General features: G+C 40.8%; 1 protein-coding gene across 3 annotated transcripts in view; it reads right to left on the bottom strand.

The window, feature by feature from the left end:
- Positions 1 to 17,477, bottom strand: part of LOC114565061 (low-density lipoprotein receptor-related protein 8) — a 76,903-nt gene that overhangs the window by 36,649 nt on the left and 22,777 nt on the right. For 2 of the 3 annotated variants that reach the window (XM_028592879.1, XM_028592880.1), the window contains exons 3-4: positions 16,078 to 16,200; positions 4,639 to 4,767 (exon numbers count right to left, since the gene is read on the bottom strand). In XM_028592879.1, the coding sequence (XP_028448680.1) occupies positions 4,639 to 4,767; positions 16,078 to 16,200 (252 nt within the window). The remainder of the gene's footprint in view (positions 1 to 4,638; positions 4,768 to 16,077; positions 16,201 to 17,477) is intronic. The other variant, XM_028592881.1, reaches the window with a different exon arrangement.

Here is a 17,477-nt window from a genome sequence, read left to right as displayed (position 1 = left end):
GGTGCTAACGAAAAGAGGACTAACTAAAGACATGTGTGGAAATGGACTTGTAAAACTTGAGTTCAAAAGCTAAACAAATGTATGCATTTCTGCTGATCAAGAAAAGTGTAAATGAATCCATCCAAGATCAAATAATTTTTTTTTTTTAATTTAAATTAAAGCTGTGTCGTACTCCATGAGTTTTGGACAACTTCACAACCAACTATTACCTTTTTTGACCACCAGAGACACAAGGTGCAGTGAATTGGAGCATGACTTGAGGTCACAGTCACTTCAATCCTCCAAGGTGAGTCCACCCAGTGCTGTAGGAGGCCCAAGTCGACAAAAACTGTCCAATAAATGATTTATGTGTGAGTGTTTGTGAATGCATGTCTATAATTCTTGGCTTGTCCATAATAAGTCAGTCAAAGACCCATTTAGACCAGGTAAAGCAATCTGGAAACTTGTCCTGTGTTTCCCACACATGTGCGGCAGTGGGTGTGTCACTTAAATGGCCCACTTGTGTGACATCCTGTTGTGTTCTTTTACCTTTACCTTTACATCTCTTACCTTACCCATCTGAGGACTCAATGAGTGAGTGTGAACGCAGCCTAAAGAGGAAACAAGTTAGCTGAATTTGTTGATGTAACCCTAGTTGTGAATAGTGAGAAATTAATTTAAAAATAATGGAGGTCTGACTAATGGTGTCCCATAGTCTTTCCAAAGCATGCCAGGCCTAAACCTGTGCACACCTGGCCAGTAGTTATAGAAAGAGGGCATTCCTGTGGGCTTTTTGGTTTCATAAAATACCAAAAATTCGCGCAGAGCCCAGACCTCCTGAAATGGGCTTTTCACTACTTACAGACTATAGGAACAGCATGTCTGAATAAGCATGTAACCACAATTACATGAAAGCCTTTGCAGATGACAGACACACTGTTTTATGTCAAACAATGTTGATTCTGCTGTAGAAGGGACAGACATTTTTGTTTCTTGTTTAGACTTGGGGAGTCCCTTTTACATTTGATGCTCAATGGTGCTGACACTTTCCATTTATGCTTCAACATATTAAAATAACTGCACCAAAAGGTGAATTGCAGCCTCACTCACTGAGGTCTGCAGCTGAGCCTTTTGCTGGCTGGCAGGAGCATACATACACTGCTCATAAAATAATGTAGCTTTATTCTGGATTTTATATGATTGCTGCATCTGCTGCATTTTACACATCTTCATTCATCTTGTCCTGACTGTAAATGTGAAAGATCTAAAGCCTTCTGTCTGCAGTACTTAAGAGTAATACAGCTGGCAGTGCTTTTGACACATAAGGCAATTATCATTAGTGCCTAGTTCTAATTCTGTGAACTATAACTTCTTTTAAGTTTGCATTTACATAGGGTTTGTTTCACTCACAACACTTTTAACCATACACTCACCACTGAGAATGCTGATTTGACAAGTCTGCAAAACATGGATGATGAATGATTTGAAAGTTCACTGTGAGTGTTTTTCTATTGTTTATTCCAATATTAGCCAGGCAATACAGTATGGGTAAGGTCTGGTTAGGTTTAGGCATTAAAACACTTAGTTAAAACTAGAAGGGCACTCGGAGAGACCAGACCTCCGCCAAGGCATTCCCTATCTCATAATGTTATTAATGCAGCATGAATTTTCCCGCTCAGGAACTGATTTTTCCAATTTTCCGACACCACATCCGACACGCCCTATTTTGCAATGTTAACGAAAATGAAAAATAATTTGCGCAGCCGCATGGGTTTTTCATATTTGCTCCAATATTTAATGGGTTCTTCCTTGGCCTATGCTACACCCTTCTACCAGGTTTAATGAAAAATCGGCTAGTAGCTTTTCCGTAATCCTGCTGACAGACAATCAAATCAACAAACACACAAACTGAAAACATAACCTCAGTGAAAGAGTTAATAAGGGAAACTCTTTGTTATTGTTAAATATTCAAAGCAAGCTTTGCTACTTCTAATCAGAGACAAGGTTAAGAAGTAGGCGAATGCTTGGTACTTTCAAACTGATCAGCAGTGATGTAACGGTAAAAAGCTTTTTGCACTTGATGACATCATCTTTCAGGCTTACATTGGCCCTAATCAGTCTTCACATACAGTAAACTGGCCTGAGCAACACTTAATAGGCCTAATTTGTGATGTGTAATTAGCACTGTGCTGCGCTGGTGTCGGGGTCAACTTCTCTCTCCTGGTCACGCTGAGCGTTTACCTCTGGAGGGATTTTGGCCTTTGCCTGTGTAGGTGGCAGCCTGCTGCCTGCCCTCATGTCACTACTGAGAAGCTTAAGACTGCTGCATCAATACAGACATTAGAATAAAAAAAGGATTAGCACAGGCTAGACTGGGTCTTAATGGACAGAGCAGTAAAAAGCCATCTAACCCAAGAAGGCATTAGATCTAACGTCAATGGATTCACTACCACTTGCTCTGGCGTGAGTGTGTGGGGCCACTTTGACACGCGGAGTCATTGACAGGCCACTTGTAGGCTGACCTTTCAAAAAATATCTCTATTGCACTACAAATTAAATCCCTTGAATCAGGTATCCTTTAAAGTGCTCATATTGGGCTTTTTGGCTTTTCCCCTTTCCTTTATTGTGTTATATATCTTTTTGTGCACATTATAAGTTTACAAAGTGAAAAAGCCCAAAGTCCACCCCACAGAAAACACTGTTCACAAACTGCTCCAAACAGCTCTATTGTAGTCCAGCCTTTACTTCCGTGACAAACGTGCATCACTTTGTAACACACGTTACAATGCTCGTCTAGCTGCTAGCGTGGCACTCCCTCATGCTCTGCAACTGACAAGCTAGCAGTACTTACTGCGCATGTGCGACTCCCAACAAAGATGGAACAGAAGTGAGATGCCTCACTCTGTAGCTAAAACAGAGAGCTCAACACACAGGGTGAAAAGAGGAGATGTAGCAATGTGCAGTACAACATAAATATGTTGGTGTTTTCTGAAAATTAGACCACATAAACCTGGGGTGGTGGTGATGGCGCAGTGGATATGACACATGCCTTTGGTGTGGAAGATCTGGGTTCAATTCCCACTGCGATACATCAACCAATGTGTCCCTGAAGACAAGACACGTCACCCCTAGTTGCTCTAGATATCTGATATATAGCAATTGTAAGTAGCTTTGGATAAAAGTGTCACCCAATGACATGTAATGTATTCTGGTACAACCTCTAAATACAATTATGAAAATGAGCATAATATGAGCACTTTAAACGAGGAGAGGGTAAATATCTATTCAAGAGCAAAATATCCCTTATCTGTGTTTTAACATTAAGCTAAATTGATTTGGCTTCCTCTCTAAATAAAAACTCAAACTTGTATGTATTCCTAACAAATAAACATGAATTGCTTAAATGCCAGCCAGTCATAATCTCAACACCCACACACAAACAACTGACAGGAAGTAGATGCCTGAAAAGAAGAAAAAACATAATTTTTATAGGATAATAAGGATATGGCTTTTTTTTTCTCCCTCTGTGCATTTTCCGCCACGTGCCATTTTGCGCAATCTTCAAAGTCTAAACACCACACCCCCTACAGCTCTGTTGCCTCAATCAATTTTTCTTGACATGAAGAAGCAAGGGAAAGAGAGAAAAGAAGAAGCCGATTTTTCACGGCGCCTCAGAAGTAGGGCAAGAATAGTCCCTGCGGGGGGCTGGGGGTGGGGGCAGCGCACGGTTGACTTGTCTGATAGGCTGAGAAGGAGGTGATGTCATTTGGATGATGGTTCTGAGGGCCCATGCAGTGGAAAGGCTGAAGACTCAAGGTTCAAAATGTGATGACAGAAATCTAAATATCAACAGAAAGCTGCAAATATCTGATACTCCAAACCAAAAATCTTTCCACATCAAAGAACGCTTTGTTGTCGAGTGCAGCTGGCTTGAAACTCAAACCTCACTCCAAATCCTTCTAATTATATAAAGTGTTTCCTACTGTGCTTTAATGTCTAAAGCCACTGGGTGATACGTGAATTCAGAAAGGATGAAACCCCATACAATACAAAAAAAAAGGGATCTGGGATCTGACGTTTACTACTTAAGTCTACTGACTGTAAACCTTGTCAAGTCATTCACTTCTGCAGATCTGTCGTTGCCCCTATTTGAATTAAAGTACCCTCTTGAAATGCAGTTTGCGGCGGAGAATGGAAGTAAAACCAGCAGAAACAAAGTATGGTGGTGTGGAGGGGGTGTGGGGAGGAGGTGGTGGCTCAGGTGAGCAGGTAGGGAGGGACTGATTGCTACAGCTGCAGCGAGTTGTCTGATCATGTTCTCCCTTTAAAGCAGTAGTGAGCCGGAGCAAGTTTTTGATGGCCGACCGTGAGAGAGGAGACGTGGACACTGTGTGGTGAGCTGGACAGCGCAAGTTTTGCCCTCGCGACCAAGAGCCTCGGGCCAAGTGGGAGCGAGGGAGCTCCGGACGGATTGTGGGACAATTCATTGCTGATGCGATCCTCAAATAAAGTGCTGTGGCAAATATTCCTCCCTGTGTGTTTGTTGTTATCTGTGAACAGAGGTCTACAGCAGTGGAACTGCTACACAAAGGTTGATATGTTTCTTTGAGGTTATTTCCATTATAGAGGAGAACTGACAGCCGACTTTAACAAACTCACCCGACGCACAGTCCTCCTCGTCGGCCCCGTTCTCGCAATCCTTCTCCCCATCACATCTCCATGACAATGAGACACACTTGTTGGTGGATCCCCCACAGTCAAATTTCTCTGGAGGGCACGTCTGTTTGCCTGTGGGCAGAGATGAAAGAGATGTGGAGATTATCGCTCCAACGGTTTTATGGTCCCATTAAAGGCAGCAGAAAACAACTACAAGACACCGCTGGACTCGATTTCTACCGGCCCTGTGATGCAGTTAAAACTCATCCAAAAGTCCACCACACTGGCCAACTGACTTTACTGTCTGGACTGCCTCTAAAGAGACATGCCGAAAGATCGTGAAATACAGCAAATGCAAAATTGGCTGTAAAGCAAAAGACCAAGGCACCCCCCTGCTCCTTTTCCTGCCAATCTGCTCTAGTTGGCACAGCGTAGATTTGATCCAGATTACAGTGCGTTTAATATGAAGCATGTTGTTAATTATACATCTTTGCTTACAGTGCAGCCTTAAGCCTCCCAGTAGGAAATCAAAGGGTCAGCCTAAATGGCAAATCATTTGACATTTTGAAGGATTTTATTTTCACATTTTAAGAACAATGGGCCTCATTCACAGTTTTTTTCTTAAATTTGTTCTTGAGAAAGATCATAAGAAAAGTCTACGTCAGATTCATGACGTATTCTTAAACCGCAGATTTGTTCGCACCCGTGTTCTTATGATCAATCCCATTGTCCTTGTAAATGGGAGTGCCAGTTGGTCATATTTAGCATAGGTAAAAGCAATAAGAAATACTTTTTTAGCAAACATGTCAGCACTTAAATGTGAGTAAGTGTGCTCTTGAGTGTGCACGGATTCTGTTGTTACCTAAAAACAAATCCCACATGCTGTAGAAGACATTTTTTAAGAAGAGATTTCTTCTTTAGAACGGTTAGCTTTTGAAAACTTTCAATGGTCCTGTTTCCTTTTCGACATGAGCTCACTGAAACAGCACTGCAGCTGACAAGCAATGCAATAAGAGGATCATTAGTAGCGTGATGACTGAGAACAAGCTCCATAATTAATATAATATATGAGGTTAGAAGAATCTCTGATACTGTCACAAGCAATGTTGGGTGTAAACTGCATCGTGGGTAATTGGACCTGACAGGGACGTGGTCTGCCAAACCATCTTTCTCTCACACTGCTCTTAGGCTCAAATTAAATTCCTTTTTTATAATCTAAATTCAATATGCAGTACATTTTAATTATTAAATACAGCTACTGTATATCTTTCATGACAATTACAGAGTTTAAATTGCAGGGTGCATCTCATCTTGCATTTGTGATGCTCCTTTTTTACTGGGTCTAAATGGTTTCAACATTAATTTGAATTCCTTTTCATGTCGGTTATATGGTAAAGAACCTTTTCTTCCAAGTCGGAATATACCAGTCAACAATACAACAATACAATGTTAATTTGCTTTGTAAAGGATTAGTGTATTTGCTGCCACACGCCACCAGATATTAGGAGCTAATACTAAAAACAATATTTGAGAGTTTAAAAATCAGATATTGGCTGATATTCATTTAGTCTTTTGAAAATATTTCTACTAGTTTCCGACCAATTAATACAATAACAATGTTCTCATGATGGCAGGTCATGTTCTTCAACACAAATCAACAATACACTTTAGGATACGATAAACAGACTTCTTATAAGGATTCCTTAAAGTTATTAAAGACGGGAAAGGGGGCCCTTTACAGTTGAAAAATAGACCTGACAGTGCTCACTGGCAGACAAACTATACATAATGGCTATACTATTTATTAGGGGTGCAACGGATCACAAAACTCACAGTTTGGATTGGATCACAGTTTTGAGTCACGTATCGGATCAATTTTCGGATCAGCACAAAAAAAGGGGGGGGCAATATATATATTTTTTTAAATGCTTTCCATTTATTACCTAAAGAATTGTCATAGAACACAGCACTTTCAAGCCGCGGAGGGAAGTTTGCTCTCCCGGGGAAAACAAAGGACTTTCACCCCGGAAATGCGTCAATGTCCAAACTCACAAAATCACAGACTGTGAGGGCTCTATGACAGCTCTTTCACAGACTTTTTGAGCCCTTTATGCACACTTTGTTGGTCTGCATTTCTGCAGAATTTGACTGAAGAAATAACCCACAGTTCAAGGCGTTCTGACATTGAACACAGGTTTACCAGGGAAAGCATGGAAGTGTAAAAAAACCCTGATATGACAGGTATGTTCAGCCTGGCATTTAGGGTGCACTGTAATGCATACATTTACATAGAAACACTACATTAACAAGGGCTTAAGATGGAACATTAATCAACCATTTCTTTAAATTTTTGCTTGGTGATGCGGTTTTGACCAAAACGAGTAAAGGGATTTGACAATTGCCTCTCGTCCACTCTGTAAGGGAAGAACCTCGCAGCTCGGTACCGACTCCTTAATTACTTTGGCCGTAAAGAAAGTAAAAAAGTAAAATGAGAAGTCCCAAACCCACAATTGTACACGTTGTGGTAATGTCAAGGTAACATATGTTGCAAAGTGCTGTCACAGTCCTATTTATACCATTTCAAGCCCTTGCAGCCTATCGTAATCAAGCGTTTATTTAACCAGGATATGATATGCATCTTAACCGCTAGGCCACCAGGATGCATTACATTACATTCATTTGGCAGAAACTCTTTTGTCCAAAGTGACATACACGAGCTAGAGATCATAAAAAATGTAAGCGCATCCCTCCCAAATAAACAGCTGAAAGCATTTTGGCTACATTGCTTTGTTTGTTTTGCTTTGTGTGTTTTAAAGAAATGGAATGGAACTGCTAGCGTGTCAAGGTGGAGCCTGAAAAGGTGGGGGGGGTTTAAGCCTGCAGCGAAAGATGAGATGTTACTCTGCTGTCCTGACTTTACTTGTTAGTTCATTCCACCACTATGGGGCCAGAATAGAAAAGAGCCTTGACCGAGATGAGCAACCACAGGGTCTTAGGAGTGTTAAGGAGGTCAATCATCCAGAAGCAGAGGTGGCGCAATGGTAGGGCAGTGTAGGGTTTGACCATGGTAGGAAGGAGCTTTTTCTTTCACTGCTCTGTTGGCCAGCATCAGACTCTTGACTTGGATGATAGCTGCAACAGGGAGCTAGTGTAGTGAATGGAGAAGAGGAGTGGCATTCACTTTTGTACTGCATTTTCTTGCTACTTATTGGCCAACATATACGTCAATACAGATAGATCTGCAATAAGCTAGTCTCGCAAGGTAACCACCATTAGATTTGGATTTGAGTATGAAGGTTATGTCTGTCCCTGCAGGATGGGGGTGTGATGGTACAGGGTTGGGGAGAGAAGGAGAAGGCCACACACACACTCACGCGTGCGTGCGCACGCACACACACACACACAAAGGCCACTGCAGTGCTGCTTCTAAAGGGAACACTCACACTTGCTGAGTAGTGACATCCACCTAAATTTGGTTGTGAACAAATTGCAGTGTTAGGTTGGTGAACAAAAGCTTACTGTAATTCACCCTTTGTCCCTCTTGACAGTTGTACTGTAAATATATATATATATATATATATATATATATATATATATATATATATATATATATATATATATATATATATATATATATCACAAAGGTGAGTACACCCCTCACATTTTAGTAAATATTTCATTATATCTTTTAATGGGACAACACTGAAGAAATGACATTTTGCTACAATGTAAAGAGGCAGGCAGATTTCTATTTTTAAAGGTCATTTATTTCATGGATCCAGGATACTATGCATCCTGATAAAGTTCCCTTGGCCTTTGGAATTAAAATAGCCCCACATCATCACATACCCTTCACCATACCTAGAGATTGACATGGGGTACTTTCCAAGAAATCTTCTCTCAGTGCAAATCAAACTAGCTATTAGGCTAACCGACATAAAACCATGCCAATCTCTAGGTATGGTGAAGGGTATGTGATGATGTGGGGCTATTTTAATTCCAAAGGCCAAGGGAACTTTATCAGGATGCATAGTATCCTGGATCCATGAAATAACTGACCTTTAAAAATAAAAATCTGCCTGCCTCTATGGGAATTTAATATAGGGGTGTACTGACTTTTGTTGCCAGCGGTTTAGACATTAATGGCTGTGTGTTGAGTTATTTTAAGGGGACAGCACATTTACACTGTTATACAAGCTGTACACTTAATACTTTACATTGTAGCAAAGTGTCATTTCTTCAGTGTTGTCCCATTAAAATATATAGGGAAATATTTACTAAAATGTGAGGGGTGTACTCACTTTTGTGAGATACTGTATATAGTGTTAAACAATGTCCTGCTGTTACACTGGTACAGTAAGTAAAACAGCAGGATAGTGAAAAATAAGTGGAGGGATTTTCCACCTGCCAGCTCTGGCAAGGCTGTCATTTCCCTCATGGCTTATATATGACAATGAGTTATAAAATGGGTATTTTAGTTCTTCTGTGAGTGTCTTTGATGTTTTTTGCATCAGTTTTCATGCACGCAACAGAGACAATTATGCCCTATGATTAGTTTTTTTCAGTTACTTCTTTCCAGACATAGCTGTCCAGTGTGTCGAGTGAGCAAACAAGCTTAATGAAGACTGAAGAAACTAAAGACGGGAAAGAATGATTAGCTAAAATGAATGATTACAGCTGAGTAATGTCTGAAAAGACAGAGCAGCTGGTCAGGGAGGCAGGAAACATTTATCAGAAATAACTGTGGAATCTTTAATAGAGCAAATAACATGCTGTATAAAAGAATTCAAACTAATGTAAGTCCAAAGAAGGCCTGACAGAAAACAAGAATAAGACTATAAAAATGAAAATATAAGAAAGGGTGACGGAGAGAGCAGAGCAGAGAAAGGAGAAATAAACAAGACAGCTTCGGAGACACGTCAAGAGCAAAATACTGTGTTGAAAGGGAAAAGGATGAAGAGACAAACTGCAGCATGACCTTTTCAGGTTCTTATCCTAAAGCCAAATCAAAGCTTTCCAAACCAAGTGGAAAGAGATGAAAGAGGAGAGTCAGGCAGAGCGCAAACTTGAGCAGAATCTGAATCCACCGAGCAGAGGGCGAGCTGTCCGGTCCTTTTAACGGATGACTCTTTAATGAACCTCGAGCTCCGTTCCTCCCAAATCCAAACAAAGAAACCAAACTTCACTTCGACAAAGCGGCGGTACCTCACTGCTCCTCATGACAGCCATTGATTAGAGACACCTCAGATTTTTATAAAGACATAGCTAATGGGTTTTTTTGCTTGAGAAAGAGGCAACATAATAAAAGCCAATTACTCACAGACAAACTGACTGCCTGGCTGTTGTTTACCACCAGAGTGAAAAATGAGAATTCATCTCAACTGTAGCGTTTTGGCAGAAGATCTGTTGAGAATTCATTACCTTTTACAAGACCCAAGGCTGCGTTCGTCTCAACAGTGCAATGGTTTTATAGCTTTAGTTTTCATTTGATCGTCATGATTGACCTAGTTATTGCTGACAGCCTTTTACCCTAAACTTGGCTTTAAAATACTGTGATAAAGGAAAGCCTAATAAGTGCTGTGGAGCTGAAACTGATCTAATATAATGCACTGCAGCTTCATAGCAAATGTGACACTACACTATAGCCTGACATGGTTTTCCTGAAGTAATCATTTGAAGCCTATTCATGTAAACAATGTGTATTTTGTTGCTTCCAATTAATAACAGATATTGTACAGTGGTGAGTCATCTTACAGCGACTTCACGACAACTTACAGTGTGTGGATTGCAACCAGCTGACTTGTCTATATAGCTTGTTGCAGTTAGTAACCTTAAAATCATCACAAACAGCCTGATGTCTCACAATCCTACTTCTGAGTAACCCTCACCCTCTATTCCAACTGTCTGTGATAAAAGGTTTTGAAGTCTTTGTGGCTATGTGTGCATGCATCTGGGTCTATGTATTTTGTATGCGAAATGTTCAGGTTCTGATGGAAGAGAAAACTCGGCATCTCTGCCTCAGAGCGGAAAAGGCAAAAAGCGCTCCAATAACACGAGTCATACTCAGATTTGCCGCTTCATTAAACCGGGTTAGTGTGGCCATGTCCTCCTCTCTGAATAATAGATCTGGTACAGCAGAGAACATTTGCTGCTTGCAAACTACACAATGGGAAATAAATTATAAGTTATTTTCAGCAAAGTGCATTAGCAAGAAATGTACTGTGGCATGCACTTGCGCTTAAAATCAAGTGCTGTACCTGAGCTCCCTGAGTGCAACTTCAAATCCCAGCAGACACTGGGCAATGGGTACACCCTGGACTCCTGCCATATTATAACAGAGCAAACACATACACTGTACACAACCACAACTAGTCACACTCAAACGGATTAGCAGTTTAGAATAGCCAAGTTAGTGGATTTAAAACCAGAACTTTATTGCTGTTAATCAACAGCATTAAGCACTGAGCAATGCTTCTTTTATAATTAATAGTTATTATTTATGATTTATTTTTTTATGAGGTTACTGTTCAAACTTTACTGTCATCTGGTCTGCAATCAACATCAATCGGTAAATTCATTGTTTAAGTAATCTTTCAAGCAAAACAATTCATAACATTACCTTGTTACGGCTTTTCAAATGTGATTTTTTTTTTTTTTTGCCTTTTGTGATTGTAATCTGGGTTATCAACAAATTATTTTTTTAAATCACTGTGGGCTTTAGGACATTTTGATAGACATGTTTCTATATTTTAAGACACAGAAAACAATTGACAGATAAAAAAGTACTGTAATCATTAGATGCATCTAATAGTTATTGTTGTGTAATTGTTGTGTAAAATATCCCACCTCAATACATATCTTTATCACTACTAAACCTGACAAATTTGTGGGATCATTGCCAAAAATGTTAAATCTTTGCTTTAAATCTACTACATTTAATTTACTTGCAAAGAGTCCACCTACACCAACACCTACAGTAACATATCTCCGCATGAAAGGAAATCTAAACATGATTTGACAAAACACACACAGAACTTTAGCTTGCAGAATGTGCAATGCAAACATATTTACCAAGAAAATCGTCCCTATTATAAAGTCAATAAAAAAAAAGCAAGAAAACTCCCCAGAAAAAGCTTAACGGGGTTTGAAGCTCAAAATCTACAAAGAGGTTTATAGGAGGAAGTTTTCTTCAAAACCCCTTTCAGAGAAATATCTATAATCCACTACAAATTATATAACACTTAAAAGACCAAATTGAAAACACAAAATGGTGGCTTTAAAAAGAAAAGTTCCACCTTTTTTTTTTGAATAGGCCAAATACAAAAGAATGTATGCCAATTCAGGGTTATGTCCTCACATAATAAAAGAGTCCTTGAGAAAGATGAAACTATGAAGTTCCCTCATGCGTGTCAACTCCTAGAAATGAATTCACAAGCAGAGAAGGACAAACTCTGCAATTTAGTCAGAAAGTGTCAAGTAGCACCTCCCCTCCTAAATCCTTGAGCAACTAAGAGCACAGAAAAATGCCACTGCTTTGGCCAGGGAGCAGAGAAGCTTCTGCACAGCTGGTTGCAGTGGCCCACTTCCTCCATGATTACACATGAATCTAATACAAAAACTATGAGCTCTGGCACTGCACATGTTTCTCCAAGTCATTCATTTTTCAGCGCTCGTGAGTAACTCACTTAGTGTGGCCGAAATTTGAATTCTTAACAACGCAGTGTAACGCTACTCCAGCGTGTAATTGGGAATCCACTCAGTGAGCCAGAATGATTGTGGCACAGATGTCTGCAGCAACCGAGTCCTAAATGCGAGTGTGTACTGTATGTTTGTGCACATGTGGAACTGAAATAGACAGAAAGTACAGGAGAGTTGGGGGGCAAATTGAATGAAAGAAAAAGATGAGGGTTGTCTGCATGTGAGAGCACAGCCTGGCTTATCAGGCTTCAGTATAACTGGAGCATGATGCATTAAGGTGCGCTGTGCTATATGTAATTAACCCATGTAAAACGGTTGTGCAGTCACCGGTCTCTGCTATTTACATAATGGCAAATTTCATATCTCTATCACATTAAAGATTGGATGCAGTGTGTGTGAAATTCTACCTTTCCCTCTGCTGTTAAAAACAGCAAAACAATCCGCGCTTTAGCTAAGTTTAATTGATAAGCGTGGCGCTTGGTAGCTTTTGACTTTAATGTTAAGTGTTGCACGGGATTGGGGTGTTAAGTGAAATGCTAATGGCATTTCAGACTGGATATGCTAAATGGTCATGTCAGAGGTTATTTTGCATTTCCAGTCTAATCAGAAAATGCAGCACGTCAAGAGGTTTTCCCTGACAGATGTACAGTTCTCATTATAGCTTTGTAATCTTAACAAGTGGCTGGCACAGGCAAGTGATTTACCAGTGAGACGAGACGGATAATAAGTGAGCCATCCACGACGAGTAGGTTGGTTGCTGTTGTTGAAACGATATTTCTGGCAAATTGTGTCAAAATCAAAACTCTATAACGATTATTGTTTGCAAAAATACATAAGGGATTTCATGCAAATTACTTTCTTCTCGGCCCAGATATCTATCTCTTGAGTCTGCAGCCGAGAGATGATCCTTCCTTCATTTATCTTTAACTGGATTTCCAATATGAAGTTATCTTTTAGGGGCCCAGTTAGTAACGTAACGTGCACAAAAATATATTTAAAACAATAAAGGAAAGGGGAAAAGCCAAAAAGCACAAGATGAGCACTTTAAAGCTCTTCAAAACTTGGCTTCAAATCTTAAGTATTTTTCCGTAACATTAATTCTCTGACCTTGTACAGACGATGAGATATAATTTCTTTTGAAAGATAAACTCAGTAGAGTCAAAATCAAAACATTTGTTGCTGCCGCCTTTCGCTGAAAGCAAAGTCGTGGTTCTTTTATTTAATCGGTCAGTTAACGTTAGTACTGCCTTTGTGTACTTTTGGCCCCCTACACTGTAGCCTCTATTTGTGTGGCAGAGCTTGCCACGCAAATAAAGGCAGTGTGCCATATATTGTTTTATTGTAAATGTGTTACAGTGAGCATAACATTTGTCCAATGAAAGTCTGGCCGGGTTAAAACGTTCAGTGTAACAAATTTCTGGAGCTATATTCCATTGAGTGGATACTCTGCTTTTCCCCAGTACATCATCATTAATCAATGCAGTGCTTTCAGCTCCATCTGATATCTGTAACCCCAAAAGAGAAGCAAGCAGCCATGGGAGAAAACGAAATTAGCATTTGAGATAGGAAGAAAACAATTAATAACTGATTCAAGCCTCCCACACACAAGCCCCTGCTTGGTTGCAGAGACGTCAACTCACCTAACTCCCATCAGGGCCTGTGTGTGGGTGCGCTAGACTGGCACAGGCTATAAGTGAGCCAGCCAAAGATCCTCAGCTCTAACAGCTTGGCAGAGAGGCAATCCAGGCCTTTCTATGCACTCTTCATCAGACAGCAGAGTATCGAAGTGTGTGGGCGAGTGAAGGCATGCGAGGCGACTGAACGGCTGCCGGAGCCGAGATAACGAGGTAAATCAGCAACCTGAATACAGGTTCTAGGAGAGTCAAATTAAATCTTGTCTAAAACGCATGAGATGAAGGCGGGACAACTTATCCATATGCAAAATGCCACCTGCCAGCCACAGCTTCACTTTTTAAAAAAAGTGTAAAAAATCTGATCAACTGTAACAGTATATCCCACTGTGCGACATAGATGCTCCAGATGATTTCTATCAATAAAGTTAATAAAGAGATTTCGTAACGCAGTGACATCACAAAAAAAAGTCCAATTGGCAAGAAGCACAAGCAGTTTGATAAAATGTATATCCAAACTGCCCATGGTAAACATCCACCACAGTGTATGGAAGAACCCTCTCAGGTTGGGACCCACTGGTGTTAGTCTTGCATTGCCAGACCTTCCTCCACAGCGCTGCAGAGGAGGGTCTGGCAACTCCACACAGCAATCCGGGATGGGAGAAAAACAAGCACTCGTTTTTGCCATTTCTATGAACCAATCACAATCGTCTTGGGCAGCGCTAAGCCCCAAGTGGAGCCACAGTGCCGCTGCAAAATAGTCTCGGGAAGGAACTTGTTTTGGTGGAACGTGTGTACGTTCAAAGTTTGTTTTAGTGGTGCAACAGAAAACTCAGATTGGACAGATAGTCTAGCTAACTGTCTGGATTTACCCTGCATTGATCTGAGGAGAAGTTCAGTCAAATTGACTGGAGTTTAAAATTACAACACAAAGAAAGCAGAAGGTAACGGATAGAGCTGCAAAGATTAATCGATTAATCGGTTAGTTGTCAACTTTAACTAACTTTAGTTAGTTGTCAATTACCAACTATTTTGGTAATCAATTAGTCTGTTTGAGTAATTTTTTGAGATAAAAGAAAAAAATTCTTTGATTCCAGCTTCTTAAATGTGAATAATTTCGAGTTTCTTCTCTCCTCTGTGACAGTAAACTGAATATCTTTGAGTTGTGGACAAAACAAGACATTTTAGGACGTAATCTTGTAACCTGACTCCGCCAGATGGATTGCTTCGCATTTGCTCGGCATATCCATCTGGGAACTTTCCGTTGGAGAACTTTTGGGAAGGGGCGAAAATACTGGTTAGCTGATTGGATAAACCATCTGTCTATCACCACCTATGTTTCTTGCCGAAACCAGTTGGGAGAAGAGCAAAAACATCTTTTCCTCCGAGAAAAGCCTCCAGTGCCGTTTTTTGCTCTTCTTCAATGAAGGAATACTTTCTAATTCGGATAAAACTTGCACAATAGCTACGCTCATCTCATCCGTGGAAGCTGCCATGTTGTTTAGATTGAACAGTTGCTTCTCGTTGCGCCACACCTAAACCCGCCTCAAAACCAACGCTGATTGGTCGGTTGTTTGGCGAACGGCTTCAAATTTTCTCTATCTCAAGATGCCAGACTGATCTGCGAGTAGAAAACTGGAGCTCGCGAGATCAGGATGGTCTTACGAGGCTAGTAATCTTGGTCTTTTTGGGAAACACTGATCCACATTTTTCACCATTTTCTGACATTTTATAGACCAAACAACTAATCGAATAATCGAGAAAATAATCAACAGATTAATCGACAATGAAAATAATCGTTAGTTGCAGCCCTAAAAACCGAAAACGGACATCCGGTGGAATTTCCGGCAGAGCGAGAGCAATCCCGGAAGTGGAACGTTGTGGATATAGACTACACTGGTGTAGATAATGTAGCTAAACCGCTGACTTGTTATAAACTGGTCAGGTCTGACCACTTGTGGTTCTAGCCCTGACAGACGTTGTAGCGGTTACTTTGGAGAGTATAATATTCATAACAAAACCGTGGTCACGCCTATGAAAATGAGACTTGAAATAGACTGGAAGTATCCTTTTAAGATGTCCTTGATGTGAGCAGCTGACTGGTTTCACTTACTGCAGGTCTCCTCTGCCTCATCAGAGCCATCGGGACACTCTGCCTCCCCGTCGCATCGCCAACGTCCCGGGACACACTGGCCATTTAAGCAGGCGAACTCTGCAGGGGCACATGTCTTCCTGGCTGCTCACAGAGAGAGAGAAAAAACACAGACAGAGAAAAACTGAGAATTAAAAAGATTGAAGACAATACGATAGGGTGAGAGTATGGTCAGTCTGCAATAGGGCTATCTCTGTCATGAAACTGGTCACATTATCTGAATCCTGGTAATCATCCCATTCATCAGAGGAGATCAGGCTCATCATCTCTCACAGTATTCCTATGCTGCCGTCTCCAGTGCTCTCTCTCACCATATCCCTCGCTAATTATCTCTACTTTCCCTGTTTTCTTGCCTCTTCCCCCTCCTGTTCCTTCATCTGGTGTGTTCTCCAAAAGTCTAATCTCTCCTTCAGGTTTTCCATCACAGAGCAGTGAAATGGATGCTGATTGCTGAACACCGTAGGCTCTGGGAGGTTAAACGTTTTACCTCCAAAACCTGTTTACCACAGAAAGCAGCACGCCAGCAAGGTCACGGGCTGATAAACATGTCAAGCGTGCTGAGAATTGGAAATCAAAAACATGTCACTAAAAGGCCCGTTTAAGGAGTTAAGGAAAACCGAGTGATCAAAACTTTCACGTAACAGCCCAGAGCTTCTCACGGTTGCTACCCAAATCTTGCTAACCCACTGTGTTCAGAGAGTAACGTGTACGTTTTGCACAAAAAAAAAAACCACACTCCCCACCTAGACTGCATGCTCGGCCAGTGACTCAGAAGCAGACAGAGGTCAGAGCCATTCGATTTCCTCCGCCTTTTACTCCAAGAGGACCTGCAGTACGGTCTAATAAATCACCGGCTAAAAGGCCCTCAGCTGAGCTCTCTGGTGTTGTTATACGGCTCCAAATGCTCCTAAACTGGCTCTATCTTAGCTCTGATGCTGCAAATTAGATACAGGGTTTGAGATGTGCAGGGAGCTTAAGGTTACCCAAGGGGCTGTAGAAGAGCAGGCAGGGATTTTTTAAGATTCTATCTTTTCTCTGCTCTTACTTCTCCAACTCCTGTTCTTTCTCAACCTTGCTATCAAAGAGTAAAAAGGTGTAAGTTCAAATAGCATTAGTTTGAACTTGGTATAGGAGTTATACTTTAACTAGTCAAAATGGGTTTCACCATACACGTTAGGTAAAGGTAGACCATGTAAGTAATTTCTTATCAACTGCTGTCATAGTAGTTAGGAAAATGGCAAGGACTAATGGTAGAAGAGCAAGATGCTGCAACGTTTATGACACTCACATCCACTGCCAGTATTTCCATTTTCAGTATAGTTTCATCAGTACTACTTATCGGTGGTTAAACCCCTCCCTCC

The sequence above is a fragment of the Perca flavescens genome, chromosome 12 (genome assembly GCF_004354835.1).
Source record: "Perca flavescens isolate YP-PL-M2 chromosome 12, PFLA_1.0, whole genome shotgun sequence".
Lineage (NCBI taxonomy): Eukaryota > Metazoa > Chordata > Actinopteri > Perciformes > Percidae > Perca > Perca flavescens.
The sequence above is the reverse complement of the archived record's forward strand: the minus strand, read 5'-3'. Positions and strand labels throughout refer to the sequence as shown.